We start from the raw sequence: 21,194 nt of genomic DNA, 5'->3' as shown, positions 1-21,194 counted from the left end.
TGGGACTTCCCAGAAACAAGCCATTGGGGCATAAGATAACAGCATAAAATCAACATTCAGCACCCTAAAATGATATTCATAAAACAGTCCTCAGGTTGGAAGTTGACCATAAAAACAGCTGAACAAGATGGAATCCCTCATTTAAATATTTTGGCCTAAATAACAGTATGGAAGGTACCAGATGACAAACAAGGAGGAGGGTGTTCCACAGGTGAGATGCCACCACTGAGAAAGCCCTGCCCTTGGCTGCCACGTAGCTCACCTCTGTAGATGGGAACATGGAGAACAGGGCCTAAGGAAGTGATTGTAACTGGTAAGTTGGACAGTACGGGAGGAGGTGGTCCTTCAAGGATAACTTGGCCTTGCAAAATAAATGGGGCTTATATTTCACCCCATAAAGCTAGGATGGGAGGCATCTTAGAATGAAAGCTGTGATGGAGGTCAGGAAGGAATTTTCTCCGGGCCATATTGCCTGGGGATCCTGGAGGTCTTTTAGCTTCCTCTGAGCATAGAGCAGTGATTACTGGGGGAGTGAAGGGGTATGTGTGAATTTCCTGCATTGTGCAGCAACCCTTGGGATTCCTTCCAGCTCTGTCTTTCTATGTCTATAAGTTGTATATATTGTGACTGAGGAGGTCACTCCGTAACCGGAGGCCCTGCTCCTTCTTGAATGTATTTTAGCTTCCTCTAGAATGCAGGAGCACAGCGGACGATCTAAATAGCTCCAGCCTTTCCAAAGTTCCAGCCTTTGGCTAGACATGGGTGGCTGTACACAGGCTGAATCCTTGTTGAGCATCACCTGTTAGAGTCCCCACTGCAGGCTGATTTGACACATTGCAGAAATGCTGGGCTGAGGTGTAGATGTTTCTTGTGACAGGGAGAATGTAAAGGAGAGGGGCTTAGCTAGGGGAGGTGGTGGTTGGATGTAGCTGCTAGACAGAAAGCCATTATGCTCCATTTGAGCAATTGTTTTTCACCCTCTGGGTTGGGAATGGGCATTAAAGATTGCTAATTGGCTGGCTTTGTGTCTGCCTGTCTCTTGTCTCTTTCCTCAAAGCCAGCCTGCCAGCTACAACAACCGACAGCCGCCTCCGTTTGGTTACAGCTCCACAGGTGAGCCCCTCGGGCACAGGTTTGGGTCTGTGGGATTGGACCTCTGGGGGGGGGCAGGCCAAGAGCATTCCATGTCCCAGCTGCTCTTGTAAATGATCTGTTGCCAGAAGCAGCTCTCTTCAATTTGGGAAAGGTAGAGGGTAAGCAGAGTGTCCTGCCTAGAGGTGGGCACGAACAGGAAAAAAAGCCGAACATGATGTTCGTTCGATGTATTGTCGAAGGCTTTCACGGCCGGAGAACGATGGTTGTTGGGGGTTTTCCGGGCTGTATTGCCGTGGTCTTGGCATTGTAGTTCCTGACGTTTCGCCAGCAGCTGTGGCTGGCATCTTCAGAGGTGTAGCACCAAAAGACAGAGATCTCTCACTGAGAGATCTCTGTCTTTTGGTGCTACACCTCTGAAGATGCCAGCCACAGCTGCTGGCGAAACGTCAGGAACTACAATGCCAAGACCACGGCAATACAGCCCGGAAAACCCCCAACAACCATCATGATGTTCGTTGTTCGTTGCCATCCACGAACAGGGAATCATGAACAACCACGAACATGACCCTGCTCACGAACATGTTCGTGGTTGGCTGTTTGTGGGAGAGAGGGGGAGACTTCAAAGACTTCCAGCTGGCTAGAGGGAGGGAGGGGAGACTCTGAAGGCAAGAAGGTTCCCCATGCTGTTTGCAGACTGCGTGGGGAACCTCCTTCCCTTCAAAGTCTCCCTCCTTCCAGCTGGCTGGAGGGAGGGGAGACTCTGAAGGGTCTCTAGTCCTGCCATATGGTGTGGTTTTTCCAGGCCAGTTCCTCTCTTGGCAATGAGCTCTTCTTCCCCCCCCCCCACACCCCTAGATTCATTCTTGCACCTTTCTGTTTCCTTTCACAATTTTTTATTGTTTTATTTTCATGTATTTAGACCCAGACTGGCTCCAAAAGCAACTTAAAGTTCAGGTCTTTTGCAGTTTTTAAATAAAATTTAAACCAGTTGCTCAGATGCACTCTTCCATATCTTCTGTGAGGGGGTTATCCAATAAAAGAAGTCTTGCCAAATCCCTGTGTTCAGAGAGCAGAGATGATGGTGGTGCAAGCATGCCAGATGTGAGTCCTCGACACTCTCCCCCAGCTTCTAGCTGCTTCTGCAAGATGTGTCTGGCTGCACACAGCTTAAGGGGGTTCCCCCCCTGTACTGTGAGGGAAACAAAAACATGTTGCCTGCACAGTTCAATTTGGCACATCTTTTCAGAACAGTTAGAGGACTGTTGCCAACCTCATTCCCACTGGGAATAGAAGGTCCTGGTGGCAGTCTGCTCTGCCTTATTTGCTGGCACACGACAGCTAGTGCTGGCTAGATGGCAGGAGCAAGCCAGGATCATCGGTCATTCTATCCCCAGGCAGGCGAAAACTGAACCAGGTCCTGGCTGCATGACAAGCAGTGACCATCACTGATACGGCTCCACTCAGCAGTTGGTGTTTGGGAAAGGTTTGACATAACCTTGCCTTTTGTGTCTGATCAGCACAGAGACTTTGTGGCCTGGCGCTGCAACTTGTGGTTCAGCAGGAGAGGGGTGCCTGTCCCTCTGCCCAGCATGTAAGCTAAAGTGTGCCTGAGGGTGAAGTAGTACAATGATTTTGCCTTTCTGTGAAATACCTGTTTTCTGAAGGTGGGACACCTGCCTGCTCCTTGACCACAATAGGAGCTGTAGTGATTTCACAGCGGATGTTTGAAGCAGTGGGCACAGCATGTAATGTGTCCTACCATTGTATGATGGAAGCTTGTCTACCATCTCCAGATTCAGGCTTCATCAGCTACCCGCCCATTTCCACATCTCACACACCCTGGGTGACCACAGTGGACAAGGCCTCAAGTGCTTCTGACAGTGGTCACTGGGAATACTCTGGCTCAAGGAGAGAGAGGGAAAGAGATCGTGCCCGGACTCCCACTGCCAGCGAATACAACAAGTAAGTGTGGGCATTGCCTGGGTTAGAATGGGCACTCGGAATGCTGGGTGTCCACCAGCCATCTGCTGTTTGAACATGAGGTTGGCAGTGGGAGCAAAAGTCCAGCATCCTGAAGATCTCAGATTAAACCCGCTGGCAGAGCTTGTTTAGTGGGGCGACTAAGAGGCTGAGCTGTCAATCAGGAAGTCTCTGTTTCATGGACTCTCTGTCTCCACTTCATCTCTCCCATTTGCAATTTTTATTTATTGTCTTCGTACCCCGCCTTTCTCCCCAGTGGGAATTCTGGTTGATTTATGTCTTTCTCCTCTCCTTCATTTTATTCTCACAACAAACCTGTGAAGTAAAGTAGAGTAGACTGAGAGCTGTTGACTGGCAAGCTTCCATGGCATAACAGGGATTTGAACCTGCATCTCCCATATTCTAGTCCAACACTCTCAGCACCATACCACATTGGCTCTCACCAGTGGAGATAATCGTGGAGATAACATTGACCTATCTGGCAGCGTTATGGACAGGGGTTGCACCAAGGGAGTGAGCTTACCCATTCACTCCGGTCATCTTTGTTTTGGGTGCCTCCAACATCTGAGGTGAGACAGGTGGCAACGCGAGAAAGGCCCTGCTCAGTCATGGCATCAGAAATTTGGAACTCCCTCCCCAGGGAGATTTGCCTGCCTCCGTCATTGCCTCGTGCCAGCAGGTGAAAACTTTTCATTTTGTCTGGCATGCCCCCACCCCGCATAACTGCTACTGGCCCTCCTCCCTGTTTTTTGTGTTGCGTGCGTTCATTGAATTGTTTTTTAATACTATTTTAATTGTTTTAAATTTAAATTGTTTTAAAATGCTTTAAATTTTTAGTGTTTTCAGTGTTCACTGCCTTGTGTAAACAGAATTGGTGAAACACTTAAAATTATTACTATGGCATTTTTGCAGTCCTGTTGATAGCTACAATAGTAATAAAATGTTCTGGTTTGGCATGTGTGCTGAGCAACCAGAAAGACCAATAGGGAAAAAGCCCTTGAAGATTCTCTGCATTGAGAATACAAGAAATTAGGTGTGTGGATTTGCATCATTTGTGTAAACAGCAGTTTGAGCTGTAGGAAAGGGCTTCCCTTCTAGGAAGGTGGTCCATGGGTTGGATCCAGCCAGCGTTTTTGGTGGTCAGAGAGGGCTCCTCCTTCCGTTTTTCACCTGACCAAAAGCTAGATGGAGCCAACCCCATAGAGAAAGATGCCACATAACTAATCCCTAGTACCTTATAAATCTTCACGCTTGGCACAGTCATTTGCTCAGAACCGTGCATTTGCTTTTTGAGCCACTGCATTACTTTTGAACAGGGCAGCAAATAAATTCAGAAAGCTGCATGTAAACAGTTGCGTTGTTTCAGGGCCCCTTCCCAGATGACAGCTGGCAGCAGACCACCAACATCTGTAGTATTCAGTTGCCAAGGGTGGGGTCGCTGCCTGTTTTCAATCTTCTTGATGCCCTTCAAATGCTACATGATCTTGCTGCCCTTTGCTGTTTGTGGAAACAGCCCCAGAGATGTGTATGTGTAGGTTGCCCTGCAAGGAGAGGGAGGCAAAACGGACTTGCAGGAGCATCCCCATAGCTGCAGCCTTCAGAGTGAAACTAGCAAAACTGGGTATCTAGGCAGCCACGATCCTACTTTACCTTGTGCTGATTTCTCTCTGTGTATGTCACAGAGCCAACATTGTGTAGTGGTTAGCGTAGTGGTGCATATTTAATATTTCATTGGCAGTGTCACTTCCGTCTGTCAAAGTCACAAACATTTCTGCCTTCCTGACACAAAAGGGAATTCCAGTCTGTGTGACCTGGCAAGCCCAGGAGATAAGTATCAGGGAAGTTGCCCTGCAAAAGAATTTGAGAGTGGTGGCAGCCATCAGGAGGCTGCAGAAGAAAAAATGGGCACAAACACACCAAGTGCTTAACAGCATGGTCCTAAGCAGAGTTGCACCCTCCTAAGCCCACTGACTTCTCAGTGGACTAGGAAGACTGTAACTCTGCTTAGGATTTTACTATAAGAGGATTTCCAGAATTCCTAGGATGATGTGCTGGAGCCCCACAAAGGACAGGGGCTGTGCAGTCTGCTTAGACAGCATTCCATAACACATGGCTAAAAGTTTGCCTTGCTATGGAGAATTCCCGTCTCCAGCAATGAGAAAGCGGCTTCTCTTAATCAGTGGATGTGTCCCCATGGGGAGTGCATGTTTCTCCTAGCATAGGGTGGTTAAAAGCTTCCAGCTCACAACCGGTTTTGCCCCTTAATTTGTCAGGTTACTGCTTCTCTCTCATTTCCAGAGAAATGAGAGAACTTTCTTTCTGATCTCCTTTGTCAGCAAGACGATTTCTTTGTTGGTAATAATTGAGTGAAATTGGAATGGGAGAGAAACTAATTAACTGGGGTGGGGTGAAGTCAGCAATCTCATGCAGGGGCTGTATTGGATTTATGAGTTACTCTCTGCTTTTTTGGGTGTGGGGGGAGCAATGTTGGCAGGAACCTGGAGAAGCTGTGCACTTCCAGTACACTTCCAGTTGGAGAAAGGAAGAAAAACAGAGATCCTGTTTCATGACCATCTAGGCATATGGACTGCTATGCATGTTAGTGGTTTTTTTTCTTAGTAGTACCAACGCTGAGACAGGCTTCCGCGACTTCACATCCGTGCACCTTCCTGACTTAGAACAGGCTGGAAGCTAAAACTTCTGTGACCTTTGAACACCTGAGAGTTCTATATTTAGGCCCCAGGTAGCATATTCTGAGGGCCCAATACAGAGACTTCATGAAATGTTCTCCAAGAAAATGCTTAGCTTTGAAGCTTTCTACATTTTTTACCTGCAGAGGTTGGTTCTCTGGGCCCCTTCATACAGTGAACTTCGCTTTGGTCAGTTGTATCTGTGTGACTTCTTGAGGTGGATGTGAGTCCTGAGGGGCTTGTGGGGTAATACATGTGTCATTTCTGGAGTGTGGCATCTGCTTAAATTAGTGAGGAGCTTGAATACCAGAGTGTTGGATTCACAGCTTCTCTTTCCCAATTTTCAGTGATGATGAGAGGTATCGTTACTATAGCCGAGAGCGCAGTTATGATTTTGAGCGGGACTACCGCAGGAGCAGAGATCGCAGTCGAGAACGAGAGGATCGCCATCGGGAACGAAGGCACAGAGACAAAGAAGAAGGCAGCAAACACAAATCATCCCGGCGGTAAGCCTTTCCCTCCATGGGGCATATCAAGGGAACTGGAACACAAGTGGTTCTGATCTGATCAGCAGAGATCAGTGCCCCTTAGGGGAGGAGATTCTCCGTTGAGCTGGATCCAGTCACAACAGAGGGGTACTAGGCTGCTTGTTGCCCCTATTAATGGTGTTGGAAGGTGAAAGGCAGAGGCCTCTCAGCCGGAGCCCAACCCAGGCACGATGGCAGAGTACCTGGCTACTCTGTGCCTTCCTGGTGTTTGGCAAGTTTTGCCTTTAAGATGTTTGAATATGAAGAACGGTTTGTATTAGGAGGAGCACATATGGACTGGGGCACGGTCCGTTCAGATGCAGCAATGGGACTAAGAACAGCTCTAGTGGCCCAAGCCTGAGTGACCAGAGGCAGCTGAACTCCCATTGATAGTGGAAAGTTGCTGTACTCCACACTTGAGGCAAAAGCAACGTGTTGGTCACCATAGTCTCAGCCTTGATTGGCTGGGAAGTCTTTTTCTGTGGTTCCATCCATGCACGAGGAGATTGCCTCTTGGGCTTTCAGAACTCTGCGGCCTAAGAGCTGCTTGAGCTGGCTGTATCCAAAAAGCAAAACATGGCTAAGACCAGCTGGTCCAGCAATTGCTTCATTTTTTCACGTTTGGAGTTTTAAAGGGTGTAACAGTTCTGTTTCACCATTTGCAGTGTTCTCTTGCGCACTACACTAAGCCACTGGATTGGCAGTATTAGCCCAAAGCCTCCAATGCATACATGCGCCTTCCTATAGAGAACCTTCCTGCAAAGCCACAGGACCGCCAAGGGTGTGGTCCTGATCTCAGCAGCCAAACTGACTTTGTACTTTGCTCTCTCTCTCTCTCTCTCTCTCTCTCATTCCTCATGTAATCCCAGGAAGCAGCATGAGAGTGAGGAAGGGGAAAGCCATCGGCGCCACAAGCACAAAAAGAACAAGCGCAGCAAGGAAGAGAAAGAGGCGAGTGAAGATGGGGTCCCAGAGGGGAATGAGCAAGACTCCAAGGAGTAGCCAGCCTGGCTGGGGTCCAAAAGCAGTAGCTGCCCTCCGGCCACCACCAGCCTGTCACTCTCCTGTGACTTTTTCCACTGAATGACAGCGAGCCAGACAGATTATGGATTGCCCACCAGCTCACTTTCGGTCAGGCTTTTTGGAAAGGAGAGCCCGGCCGTCACTTCGTACAAAGCACCAAGGGTTGTTTCACCGTCTTGGGTCCTGTGGCATCTGCTGGGAAGTGGATTCGGCTGAAATGGATGAGTTCAGATTCTTGGACAATATTTGGCAATTCCTTTTCCCCCTAGGCACGGTAGCAGCCGGAGGGGTTTTGTTATCCAAAAAAAGAAAAAAAAACATGAGACAGGTTAGGTCCTCTTAAGAGCCAGCTTAGAGCCTGGCTTCTATAAACTAGTCCCCCTGCCCCTTCCTTGTAGCTGTGAAAAAATTCTGTCTCCTAAGAAAAGTTTGGCAGGAAGCTAGAGAAATCTACCCACTTTCTGGCTCAATGTGGACATCTGTGGATTGGCCAGTTTTACTGAGAAGTGGCTCTTCCCCAGCAGGCAGAACCTTCCAATGTTGAGGCATTTTATTTTCATGTGCGCAACAGGCTTTCTTGTGAACTAACAGGAAAGTCTCTTCCAAAGGCCTGCATAGCTAGGGGGGGAGCATCATTTTTCAACATGATGTTAAGTTTTGATAAGAGTCACCAACACTTTTATCATGGAACACCAGTGTGGCCATTTTCTCTGTTCTGTTCATACATGGGGGAAGGGGTTTTTTTTTAGAGAGGAGGTAACCTAAAGAGCTCCTCGGGACTACAAATCACACTTCCGTGTGCATCCCACTTTTTCCCACCTGCAGAACTTATTTAAAAACACTTCATGAAGTTATTTGAACTTTATACTTTTTTGTGTGTTGTAGTCATGCAAGTCTGGGTGTTCGTATGGAGCTCACAACCCTGGAAACTTGTATTTTGGTTGGTATGCTATGATGGTGCAGTCGAGTGGGTCAGTAACTGAACAAAGTGTGGGGAATAAAGCAACTTCTTTTGGAAATGGGGCTAGCGTGTGTGTGTGCAGCCACAAAAGCACTTTCCTGTCAGAGAATAATACTTGGTTTACATTGGAAATGATGTAGTGTTGTCAAACTCTGCCGGGGGGGGGACCTTGGTGCTCCTTTGGGAGAGTATGTTAGGGTTTCCTCAATTAGAGGACCGGGAAGCATAGGGAAGCTTTTCCAGCATTGCTGAGCTTCCTTTGGTGTAACTGTAGTTGTGTTCTGGCCCAGAATGAGCCCCAGACTTGCAGATCCACTTCCCAGCCGGGGGAGTGGGGGGTGGGTGGGTTGTAAGGTGCAACTGATGACAAATAGTCAAAACTGGATAAAACAGGTATTTAAAGCTGTAATTATATGGCATAATGCCTTCATTAGGGAAAAATCTCAAAGTGCAAAAAAAACCCTTAAGGAGCTCAGTAGATCCCCATTCTGGTATGCAATTCAATTTTTCTGCAGGAGGGACTGAGATACCAAGTGAGAGATGCAATGAATTCCAACATCAGGGATGAGAGCTGCTGCAACACCTGGCACAACGATCCTGTTGGCTTTACAGTCCCCCAAATTCTATGAGCTACAGGAGAGCTCTGGACTGAGTTATCCAGCCATACACCTGGAAGTATTATGTATTTTACATACAGGAGTAAAGTATCAGATGTTGAAGGAGACTAATTTAAAGATCTTACTTTTTCTACTCAGTATGGGCTGGGACACACACTCGTGCAAGCGACTGGGCTTCTTCCTGAGTGTGAGGAAGAGCCTACAATTGCCCGCCAAAGCAAAAGCCTAAAGTATATCACTGCCCGTGATAACATGGCAGAAATATCCCAGAATTCCTTCATTTTTAAGAGATGGGCAGTTGTGTCAGGGATGATGCACAGTGCCAGAACAAACTCTCTACCACTTCAGTCAGTAACTTCAGAATAATTTATAAATGCATTGAAACCATGATGATCTGTTCACTCATTTCTACAAAGTCACTGGAACAAAGCACTTCAGCAACGACTAGGCTTCCTGTGGATGGAAGGCACCGTGAAAGAAGGCAATGCAGGGAAATGAAGCTGCTATGCAACCCCTCTTCTGTTCTAAGGAATGTAGCACACACAGCATGTGGTATGCTGAGTCTGGGGCAGGCTCATTATTGGGACACTAGACCAGTGAAGGAAGATTTTCTCAAGTACGAAGAGGAAATTGCTGCACGAGGCCTAAATATCTCCATCAGTCCTTCTGTCTTTTTTCCCCACAGTGAAGGTTGACCTTTGATTCCGGTACGAATATTTCACAAAAAACTGCGAGTGGCTTGATATCAGAAACAAAAGTTACAACAAGAGAAATGACCTTCATTCAAAAGCGCACTGCTGTATTAGCAGGCAGATAGCGCACCCCGATTTCCTGAGAGACATCCCACCAGCTTGCCAAAATGCAGAGCCCTGTGGAGAGCAGCCTGTTTTGTTGGCTTTTGGTTGGGGACTGAATGGTCTATGTCGGATCTCAGCCCTCCAGCTGCCTACAAGTTTGTTCTTACAGGAAGTCCCTGAAATCCCTTCTCGACAGACCCAAATGTCCAGGGTCCGCTGCTGCCAGACGCCAACTGGTTTATTTTCAAATGAAACAGCTTGCTGAGAAAGCTTAATGTAGTTGCGCCTTGAGTGCTGAGGCTTTCTTTAGAAAAGCACATGAGCAACAAGAAGGGGAAAGCTGTACTCCTTTAAACTCTGCCGTGAGGGGTTTAGGGTTGCCACTTCCCTTGTCCCAAATTTCTGTGTATTCAGAAACTGCACAGTTGAATTCTAATGACTGCTTTCACTGCTACATCTCCAGTTAGGCCAGCCTGTGCCTCTTGAACTGCTCTGGACCGCAGAATTGTTTCTGGGGGCAGAAAAAGGGTGAGAAGTGAATCCTCTTGCAGAGGAAGGAGCCAAACCCAAAAGGGCGAGAGAGCAATGGGTGAGTTTTCCTGAGGACTACCTGTTCATCTCCATTTGCAGAAAAGACACAGCTCAAGGCTATTCAAGTACTATTTATGAGAGATGGGTGTGAGAAATCTCAGTGGGGGACTGGCAAGGAGTTGCAGGAGGCCTCTCATTTCCCCATCCTCCACCATGTCCCCCTTCCCTGCCCACCCCCCACAGCCTCTCTTCCTGCTTCCTGGTCTCCTCTCCTTTCCACCCACCTTCGCCTGCCCATCTGTCTTCGCCTTTCCCTCTTTTCCTGCTTCCTTCTCTCCTTCAAACTCACCAAACGTACCTTTTATCTGCCGCCCTATCTTCATCTACGTTTCTTAATTTACGTTGTTTATATACCGCCTTCCTCCACAATTGGGACCCCAAGCAGTTTGCATCATTCTCCTTGCCTCTATATTACTCTCACAAGAGCCTCGAGAGGTAGGTTAGGCTGAGTGTGTGTGACTGGCTCAAAGTCTCCCAGAGAGCTTTCACAGCAGAGTGGTGATTTGAACTTGGGTCTTTCAGATCCTACCCTGAAACGACACTGGCTTTTGTGGGGTGGCTGCTATTGAGCAGCAGGGCCTGAATGAGTCGTGTAAGCCACGTGGTCTCAAGATGTGCAGTGTTTGCTTCTGGGCCTGCCTTCAAAGGCCAAAACAGCTAACAGTTCAGCCTGAAACTGGAAGCAGGTCGTCCCACGTGGAGCACTCAAAAGCAGGCGAGGAGCCAGATGTGGCCCCTTTACCCTTTCTTAGTAGCATTCCTTCCTTTAAGCTAATGATTTTTTCAGGAGCTGGCTGAGGATAGTTCTTCTAAGTCATACATTCAGTGGCCACTTGCTGTTTGTTAGGTTTGTGTCACATGAAGTTAAAAAATACCTACTAATATCAGGTTTTCTGGGCCATAAGTCATCTCGAAAACTTTGGCAGGCTCCACTTGTACTTGTGTTTGTTGGAGCAGGATTAAACTAGGGTTTCAGGAGAGAAGCAGGCTGTGGCTTAGGGCCTCAAATGTGCCATGCACATTTGAGGGTGTGAGGAACATAACATCCAAGTGACAGAAATCTAATGGCAGTACCCCCTTCATCTGCCAGGGAGACTGGTGCAAGCAACATTTCCTTTGGCATAGTAGTAAGTCCAGAAGAGGCCTTGAGTAGCACGTGTAGTCCTGCCCACCGTTCTCTGTTCATTCAGTGTGCCAAGCCACATTGTTTGTGGCTGAAAGGATTCCAGAATTCAACTGTACAACAGGTCTGATGTCCTACACCAGGCTGCCAGGCCAGGACACAACTGTCAGAGTGACTTTATTGCGCTGTTCCTTCAGCATGGGAATCAACGCTGCGTTGCTCATGCCTACCGCAGACACACCATTGACAGCCACAATTTCATCTCCACACCTAGTTAACAGAGAGAAGAAACACCACCATCAGATGTTGTCTAGTCATTGGTACACAAACAACTGAAGTCTACATTGGGTTCAACAGCAAGAATGTCACTTAGTGCAGTTCACACTAACACAACTACTTATTCCCAAACTGGGCTGAAACATGGTGCACCCTGAGAAGTAAGTTAAAGGTTTAAAGATCTCTGTGAGTCCAAAGCACCTGCTTACACAAGAGGCTGCCTGCTGCATCTCAGCAAGACTTGGCATTCTGGCCTTGTATCCTCCCAGCCAGCCTCTGTTGGGGTAATTTTTTCCATATGCAGTCAATCCAGGGAAAGAAATCCACTTGCTCTCATACATGGCTGCTGATGAGCCAACTACAATTGGAGGTTCCCCCCTGAAAAAAAGACCCCATGCTTATAAAGTAGGCAAAACTATGAAGCAGTGTGCGTACCTTAGTCTTCTGTCCCGGAAGGCAGGTGTTCCGGGGACAATGGTTTTAATGAAGAACGGCTGGCTCCCTTTATTTTCTTCAAACCCACCGACTATGCTGAATCCCCAACTCTCTGAGTTGCTTTTATGCAAGACGATATCTTGACAGAAGTGGAGGTGGCTGAAACAAAAAGCACAAAGAGGTCCACACTCCAGTGCCTTTGCCTTCTCTGGAGAACTGCCCCAAGGGAGCAGAATCACATCACCAAGGCTGTCTTTTATCCTTAATCAGAGGCAGGAAGGAACATCATGTTAACTGATTATTCAACCTGCTGGGACCTCCTTGGCGGGTTGCTGCCCTGTTAGCCAGGAGGAGGCTGTGCCAGGCAGCTCTGGTGGGCACTGTAGTCCACAACCTCAAGAACACCTTGTATCAATTAAACCTCAAGAACACATTGTATCAATTAAATCTACCCATAACAACTTGACTAGACAGAGCTACAGATACCGTCTACTGCCTGATCTGCAACCAAACCAGCAACCAAGTCAGTTCAGATTAGATCAATTGTATCTGCAAAGTATCTTGCAAAAAGTCAGAATTTATCAGCAAATTCCTACCAGTTGGACTACATTCTAGGAGTCTCTAAGCTACAAACTACCCTAAATAATTTAGATGGGTGAAATCCAGCAGATGCAATAGTTGAAGTCAACAGTGTTGCCATTATAGGTAGGCACAAACAGGAAAAAAAAACCCACGATGTTCGTTGTTCGTTACCATCCACGAACAGGGAATCACGAACAACCACGAACGTGACCCTGTTCATGAACATGTTTGTGGTTGGCTGTTCGTGGGAGGGAGGGGGGAGACTTGGAAGGGAAGAAAGTTCCTTGAGCTGTTTGCAAACAGCATGGGGAACCTCCTTCCCTTCAAAGTCACCCTCCTTCCAGCCGGCTGGAGGGAGGGGGGAGACTTTGTCAGGAAACCCCTGACAAGCGGCTGAGTCAGGGGTGAAGTGCCCCTCTCCTTGTTGCTGTGCAGCAGCAGAGAGAAGGGCATTTCACCCCGGCAGGCTGCACTCAGCTGCTTGTCAGGGGTTTCCCTGACAAGCAGCTGAGTTGGGGGGTGAAGTGCCCTTGGGCTTAGATTGGGGTTTCCAGGGCAACAGGAGTTCAGACAGAGTTCAGAAAGTCCATGCCTACTGTTGCCAAGGGAATTGAATGAAAAGCGCCAGACTGTCTGGCTTGATGAATGGCTGATGAATACCATGGACAGGGCTTGGAACGAACACATACTCATCGGAACGGGGCCTCGTGAACAGCTTGCTAGCGAACAGCTGATTGGGCTGTCCGTGGCTTTTTTTTTTTGGTTCATATTGCTGTTCATGCCCACCTCTAGTTGCCATTAGTTTGTAACCTTTCAAATGAACTCTGGTACGCTCTGGCAAGTGTTTTCCACCAGCAGTGCTCCAGATGCCTCCTAATTCTCTTACACTTCACCTTTTTGGTAAAACCAGGGCTTTATTTGAGGGAGGGAGAAGATGCCAGGGAGAACCTATTCCAACTCTTTAACAGGGATTCTGCAGAACTGGGTTCATTAGTCAACTGGGGCAGACCACTTTAATCTGGTCCCCAGCTTTGTTGAGGGAAATACCAGCATCCATATTTTCAGAAGAGAGTGATCAGATCTTAATAGTGGCTTTATCTCCAGCCTCCTCACCAGATCCTCTCTAGCATCACAAGGTCTAGTCATTTAGGATCAAGTGCAGCAGAGGCTGTTTAGACATTTGCAAAATCCCTTAGATTGGACACTTGTCTGTACAGTGGCAAGAAATGACCATCACAGTAATAGAGGGCTTGTTTGTTTTACTTTCCAATACCTAGCATAAGCTTAAATGGGTTCAGATCTCAAAATTATACACCAGCTGGAAGCGAAAAGGCATCCATGATCTCCTTTTAACCCAAGGGCTTCAGATCACTAAAAATAGACCTCCCTTAGCAAGCTGCATTTCCAATTGCGGCACAGGATGGAGTGGTGGGGAGAGCAGTGTCTGATGGCACTGAAGTGGCAGGATTGTCCAGCTCGGTTGTACATCTTTGCACAGACTGGCATCTACGGACCATTGAGTAAGGAGTCATTATCGTTTATAATTATTTGCAACTAATTATATAAAGACTCCTGCAGTTGCCAGTACTGCTGCCTCCTCCCTCAACCCAAACCCATTACTGGTCTCTGGGGTTGACCTGTGATTAGTCCTCCAGTGGAGAGAAACGCTTGGGCATTTGTGCTTTGACGCTCTTAAGGTCAGAGATATCACAGAGCACATGCCAAATGTAGAACAGAGCCCCTTGCAGCAGAAGTAAACTTTTGGATCTCACCACAAGTACTAGCTTCTGATGCCAGATGATGGAGGTGCAAAATAAAACAAGCGTTTATTGTGACCACAGTCCTTACATCGACCCATGACCAGGCTGTTCATATTACCATTCCCATGTTGCCATTGGTGAACAGAAACTCAGAAATGGCAGCGTGTCTACCACTACCTAGGAAGTTTGTAGCAGAAGTGAGGGTTGAACTGCAGATCTCTGGGCTTAAACTGACCCTCTTAGCCACTGTACCCCACCACCTCTCACAAAAGACCCAAATGCAAGGCACAAAGGATCTCAGTTTTGTCTTCAGCATTTAGCTGTGTTGCATTTTTATATAGTTCTACAGCATTTCAGTGGAAACAGATGTGACAATTCAGATTAATCAAAATGAGTTCTGCCGAGTCTGCCTACAACATATTATTCTGGAAACCCAAGCCACAATTACTCTGTATGTTTCCTCCTTGCATGAAGAGCGGCACCTGATTCTACTCAGCTTAACAGCTGCTGACAGAGAGACAGGAAATGCAACTGTAGTGGCATCACATTATGGGCAGAAGGGAGACGAGGAAGATCGCACCAATACTGCCGTTTAGGGAGGCAAACCTGCTTTTGTCATTGGTTTAGATCCAATTAGATGGCCCACGGGTCTGATCCAGCAGGACTCCCCTTATGTTCTTATGATATTTGGGGCTGCTGGAGGAGGGGGGGGATCACACTCCATGGGCAGAAATCCTTGGGCCAGCAGAAACATTAGTCTGGATCCAACCCATTATGCCTAGATCCAATGTGTAGCTTAATCTAAGGAAGAAAAATCCACTCATGCCACAAAAATTCTTGCTTTTGTTTCTCTCTTCTGGGATCAAGTGGTTCAGTTCAGACATCACAGCAAATCAAGGTCTCTGCTGACCATAGTTTAGAACTCAAGCCATAGCTTGAGCTTCCAAAATGTAGTTAACCATGGTTCAAAGCTAGTGCTGACTTTGATCTTCTACCTTCTCAGCACTCAGTTTTGTGTGTCCCTCAACATTTTCACCATACAGCACCCTAAACAGGCGTTCAATGTTAACCATAGTTTGTCAATTCAGATGTCACCTCCTACCATAATTAAGCTTCCTTTATCATGGTCTGAAATGATGTCTGAACAGTGCCTGGAAGATAATTCAGGACACCTTTCAATGTTCACAATTCAAAAGCATGATAGTTAAGACTTCTTTACATGCTTGGTCTTATACATAAGATGACCCCCCTCCCCAAAAACAACAACAGGGAGCTACACAAATAAACAACTGGATGACCCTAACCAACTTCAAATGTAACTGGCACAATGCCATGCCAGCACAATTCCACAGACAGACTTACCTAGGTAATCCAAGCCACCTGACCCATAGAGGAGCCCAGCTAGCCCACCCGAACTTGCTTTCTGGCATCTCCGCTGACTCAAATGTCTTTTCTGGCACTACAATCTCCAAGGCCTTCAGCACCACTGTGTGCAAAGCAGCATTCGATTTCAATGCGGAGACAGCTTCATTGTAGCTTAGGTGAGTCAACTCGATATTGTTGATACTTAGAAGCACATCTCCTGTTGTGAAAATAAAGGATAAAATTTAGTCAGCCTATTACTATAATGTGTAGCACCACTTTTCAAGGTCATTACTTGAACAGTCCGAGTGTCAATGGGGAACAAAACACTAGGTAATCAAGCACCAAATGCCAAAACCTCAACATAAACCAGGAGGTTCAAAACATATCTTACCTTTCTTAATCCTACCATCTCTGAAGAGGCACCCTACAGGTTGCACGCTAGTCACATAAACAGGGAGCCTGTGTTTACAGTCTCTTCCACCACCAATTGTTATTCCTAGAGATTCTTTTGGCTCCTTTTTTACTGTAACTACTTTTTCCTGGCTACTGTATCCTTGAGGGAGTGCCTAAAAAGAGAAAGATCAACTTATACATTGTAGAACCTTATGGTAATAAGCCCCACTACATAGCAGTTCAAGGACATTATTTAGACATGAATGCTGCTTTCCAGATCCTCAACATCCAGCCCTTTATAGGAGGTGATTATTGTGTTGCTGTTAACAAACGATCACTTCCCCATCTGTGGCTAAGACATATTGTTTTAGATAATAGAGCAACATAACTCTAGGTTCCTGTGGTCAATTGTACCCTACAAGCTCATAAATAATATAATAATGCTTAGCATTGAAAACATAATAATGGCATTTTATATGAATAATTTACGATGTTTTTATGATTTTATGGTATTGCTTTTACTTGTAAACTGCCTCAAACAGGACTCTGGAAAGGTTAGCATATTCATGTCTTCATAAATACGTAAATAATCCCACCAGTACAAGGGTCAGATGCCAGCCCCTACTGGTTCTCACGCACACCCTGCTTCCCTCAGTCTCTCCCAAAGAGAGCAGAAACTTACCCAAACCCAGGAATATTGTGGAACAGGCAAGGGCAGGGGAGAGGAAGGAAGCAAGAGGAAGGAAGGAAAGAGGGAGGAGATTTAAAATATTTGTATCCTGATTTTGCTCTAACACAGCTCCATAAGGCTAATATGTAAAACTAGCAACAAAGCTCGTTGTGGGGAAAAAATACAACAGACTCTAGAAAGGGGAGGGCAGGCGAGTATTGCCACCTGCTCCAGGTCAGGTGAAGGGGAGTCATTGCCACTACTCCGCACCTGATTCTGCTCAGGTGAAGGGGGGGGCATTCCCACCTGCTCCACACCTGATCATGGCCGGGTGAAAAGGAGGGCGGGCATTGCCGCCTGCTCTGCGCCTGATCCCTGCCAGGTGAAGGGGAGGTGGGCATTGCCACCTATTCTGCACTTGATTCTGGCCGGGTGAAGGGGGGGGCGGACATTCCCACCTGCTTCATGCCTGATCCCGGCCAGGTGAAGGGGGGCATTGCCACCTGGCATCAACTACACTGTCTCTGGCTCTTACAGCTGTTCATCCTCCAATCTTACAGCTGTTCATCCTCCATGCCTGATCCAGGGTGAAGGGGGGATTATTGCCACCTACTCCGCATCTGATCCTGGTTGGGTGAAGGGGGGGCAGGCATTCCCACCTGCTCCGCACCTGATTATGGCCAGGTGAGAGGGAGGGAGGGCATTGCCACCTGCTCTGCACCTGATCCCCACCGGGTGAAGGGGGGTGGGCATTGCCACCTATTCTGCACTTGATTCTGGCCGGGTGAAGGGGGGGGCGGACATTCCCACCTGCTTCATGCCTGATCCCGGCCAGGTGAAGGGGGGCATTGCCACCTGGCATCAACTACACTGTCTCTGGCTCTTACAGCTGTTCATCCTCCAATCTGATATATGCCCTCATGTGCCAACAATGTCCTTCTGCTCTGTACATTGGACAAACCAGCCAACCTCTACGCAAAAGAATAAATGGACACAAATCTGACATTAGAAATGGCAACGTCCAGAAACCAGTGGGAGAACACTTCAATCTACCAGGACATTCCATCAAAGACTTAAAGGTCGCTGTAGTTCAACAGAAACCTTTCAAAAACAAAATCCAACGGGAGGCTGCTGAACTGGAATTCATATGCAAATTTGACTCTCAAGCTGGGACTGAATGGTTATCACATTACCACAGGTAACAGATTTCCTTTACAGAGGTGGGGTCTGGGGGAGCTCAGTGGCACCTGGCGTGGGCTTTTGGGAACCACAGATCTCTTTGTCAGATGCATCTGGCAGGGAGAGCTGTGGTTATCGAAGGCCCATACTGCATTGGAATTGGATGGTCTAGCTGTTTGGCTGCTACAAACTAACAGGGCAAACTCCTTTGAAGCCAACTGATACACACACTAAAAGGAGATGTTTACATATACCAGCAAAGGAATGTTTTGATTGCACCCTCCCCCTTCCTCCCCCTAATTGCCTCTTCTCTCTCCTCCTCTTCTGTATTTGACCAGTCATCTGGTCAAATACATCTGGTCAAATACATCTGGTCGATCAGGCATCTGACGAAGAGAACTTGATTCTCGAAAGCTTATGCTACAATAAAATTGGTTAGTCTTAAAGGTGCTACTGGACTCTTTTTGATTTTACTGGAGAAATTAAATCACACTTGAAATTCTGAACCACCACACAGCTTGAGAAAACTTTCTTCACACATATGATAGCTTAAATATAGTACCATCTGCCATTGGCATCTATCTGTTCAAGTTCCCTTTTCTAGAGGAGGCTTTTGGAAGGAGGGGAAAGAAGAGCAGCTGGTTCAGTCATCAGGAAGGCTGTTGGGGGACAGTACGCTGCAGGATTCATATGTAACATTCTGCCCTCTAGACCTCATCATCAAAGTACAAATTCTTGTTTAGAAATCAAAGGTGGATGACAGCAACAATCACATTTAGTACTGCTAAGAAAATGGTTCCAAAAGGGTAATACTGTGGCGCCTCCACTAGGCTGCCAACAGATCTGATTGCTAGAGCACACCAAGAGAGCAACTCCACAGCACTGAATGTGGTTTTCAAGCTTCCCATCCCTGAAAGACGGATGGGCCACTAAGAATGCATTTCCACCACAATGTCCTGTTACAAGATGCTGGTTGTGACCAGGGTCAGAATTGTAGCTGAAGGACAGCAACACCGAGACCCACCAGGCCTGGCCAGTCCCCCACATGATCCAAGGCACCTGCTTGAATATGCCCGCAAGTCTCGCGCAGACATGCCCTGGATCCTCAGCAGATGAGACAATGTGAAACGGGAGGGAGATCCGTATATACAGAACGTATGATAAACACTCTTTTAGGGACTGTTATCTATTCCTATCATAAACTAGCATTTTTTACTCTTACTCAGTAGATAAGGGCTGCTTAGGTGGCCCTTAATATTACTACCTAAAAATATTTCCATAAAGCAATGCATGGCAATGCAATGTAAACCTATATTCCATTGCACACAACCTAGTCAAGCCCCAAGGTGCTCTTCTGGCCCAAGCTGAAGCAGTAAAGGAATCGCGAGAAGGCAATGTCCTCCCCCGAACCAGCACTCCTCCCAAGACCCACCTTTTGATAGTTTGACTTCCGTCGATAGTGACTCTGTTCGGGTCTTCTGCGATGGAGCACCGGACTGCCCCCATTGCTGCTGCTGCTGCTGCTGCTGCTGTTGGACGTGCCGCCGTCTTCAACAGAATCTGACAGCTGTATCCCGGACTGACGGAGAACGACAAAGTTCACTCTTGCTTCACTGGACTGTCGGGAAAAGCCCAACACAAAAAGCTTAAAGTGGATGTTTCCAAATACATACTTGTTTCAAAGCCCAAAACATAATTGTTCAAGGGGACATTCTAGTAGAGCAGGGTCCCCAGCATGGCACCCAGCATGGCACCCATGGGTACCACCATGGTGCCTGCTGACACCTTTCTTGGTGCCAGCAAAGGGTTTTTAGAAAGTGGGCATCGCCGTATTGGGCTTTTACCCAGCAGAGCTTCTGATTGGCCAGTGAAGATCTGGTTGGTTGCGCTGGTTTTTTAAACATTGCTTCCGCAACAGCAGGCACCACAGCACAAAGATTTTCATTATGTGAGTGAAAATAAGTTGTATGTATGCAAGAAAGTATTTTTAAACAATATGTTTTAAACTTTAAAACACATTTGGTTGAACAGAGCTTTTGCCTGAAATGTTGAAGAGTTATTAGAGTTTATACGTAACTGCACTCCTTGACATTTTGTGGTTCGCTCCGCTTTCTACAGGATCCTCCTGTGGCAGCCACTTTTTGGTTGTGCCACCCACCCTGTGTTACAGTTTCAAAGGTGCCTAGAGGCTCACAAAGGTTGGGGACCACTGTTACAGAGAGAGTGGTGTAATGGATGAACTTGGGAGATGGGTCACTGTTAGGGATAATGTGTTTTTCTTTCCAGTTCTTCAGTCCCAGCTCCACTGCTGTTTTACCAGGAATCTTTGCTGTTAGATTTAAATGTTACCATTAAAGGTTGTTATATTTTGTTATCAACTTAAGGCTTAACTAAATAGTTCTATTTTGTTTGTAATTTGCCTTGAATCACAGTAAGAAAGGTGTTTTGGAAAGGATTTATATACCACCCTTCAGGATGACTTAACACCCACTCAGAGCAGTTTACAAAGTATGTTGTTATTATTCCCACAACAATCACCCTGTGAGGTGGGTGGGGCTGAGAGAGCTCCTAGAAGCTGTGACTGACCCAAGGCTACCCAGCTGGCTTCAAGTGGAGGAGTGGGGAATCAAACCCGGTTCTCCAGATTAGAGTCCCGCACTCTTAACCACTACACCAAACACCAAATATTCTAACTGCTAGGAAATGTGGAGGGATAATGCTTGTCAGATTAATTTTGTGTGTTTGTGCTTTTCTGTAAAGACAGGAAATCGTAGTAAGGAAGATTATTTTTTAGGAGACTAAACTTGGAGAACTCAAATAAGGGTAGCGAAGCATTCTGCCATAAATAAATAAATAAGAAGAAGAAGAGTAAATATCCATATTGTATGTTCAGTAGGTAGACTCATTGACATCCACAAACTGAGAACTGAGCACACTGCAGAATTCAGATGTTAGGCATAAAACTGGAAAATGTGAATTGCCAAATAGACCCAAGTAGATGTTCCTGATGAGGTACAGGGCAGCAGCACCCAGCTAAGGAATGCATCTGTTGCACAGGAATATACACGAAGGTAGTTTCAGGCAGATAGCGGTGCTGATCTGCAGCACAACAGTACCAGTAAGCACCACT

General features: G+C 46.8%; 2 protein-coding genes across 2 annotated transcripts in view; one reads left to right on the top strand and one right to left on the bottom strand.

Annotated features, from left to right (window-relative positions):
• Positions 1–8,081, top strand: part of LOC129341394 (pre-mRNA 3'-end-processing factor FIP1-like) — a 61,549-nt gene extending 53,468 nt beyond the window's left edge. Inside the window, exons 13-16 of the mRNA XM_054996568.1 lie at positions 1,058–1,113; positions 2,889–3,057; positions 6,113–6,271; positions 7,162–8,081. Coding sequence (XP_054852543.1) covers positions 1,058–1,113; positions 2,889–3,057; positions 6,113–6,271; positions 7,162–7,294 — 517 coding nt within the window. The 3' untranslated portion in view covers positions 7,295–8,081. The remainder of the gene's footprint in view (positions 1–1,057; positions 1,114–2,888; positions 3,058–6,112; positions 6,272–7,161) is intronic.
• A 1,164-nt stretch (positions 8,082–9,245) lies between these two features.
• LOC129341381 (ligand of Numb protein X 2-like) overlaps positions 9,246–21,194 on the bottom strand; it is a 58,372-nt gene continuing 46,423 nt past the window's right edge. Inside the window, exons 6-10 of the mRNA XM_054996544.1 lie at positions 19,497–19,682; positions 16,214–16,388; positions 15,820–16,039; positions 12,116–12,274; positions 9,246–11,674 (exon numbers count right to left, since the gene is read on the bottom strand). Of these exons, the coding sequence (XP_054852519.1) occupies positions 11,539–11,674; positions 12,116–12,274; positions 15,820–16,039; positions 16,214–16,388; positions 19,497–19,682 (876 nt within the window). The 3' untranslated portion in view covers positions 9,246–11,538. The remainder of the gene's footprint in view (positions 11,675–12,115; positions 12,275–15,819; positions 16,040–16,213; positions 16,389–19,496; positions 19,683–21,194) is intronic.

Source organism: Eublepharis macularius, chromosome 13 (assembly GCF_028583425.1).
Source record: "Eublepharis macularius isolate TG4126 chromosome 13, MPM_Emac_v1.0, whole genome shotgun sequence".
Lineage (NCBI taxonomy): Eukaryota > Metazoa > Chordata > Lepidosauria > Squamata > Eublepharidae > Eublepharis > Eublepharis macularius.
Note: the sequence above shows the minus strand (reverse complement) of the source record. Positions and strands in the feature narration are given on the sequence as shown.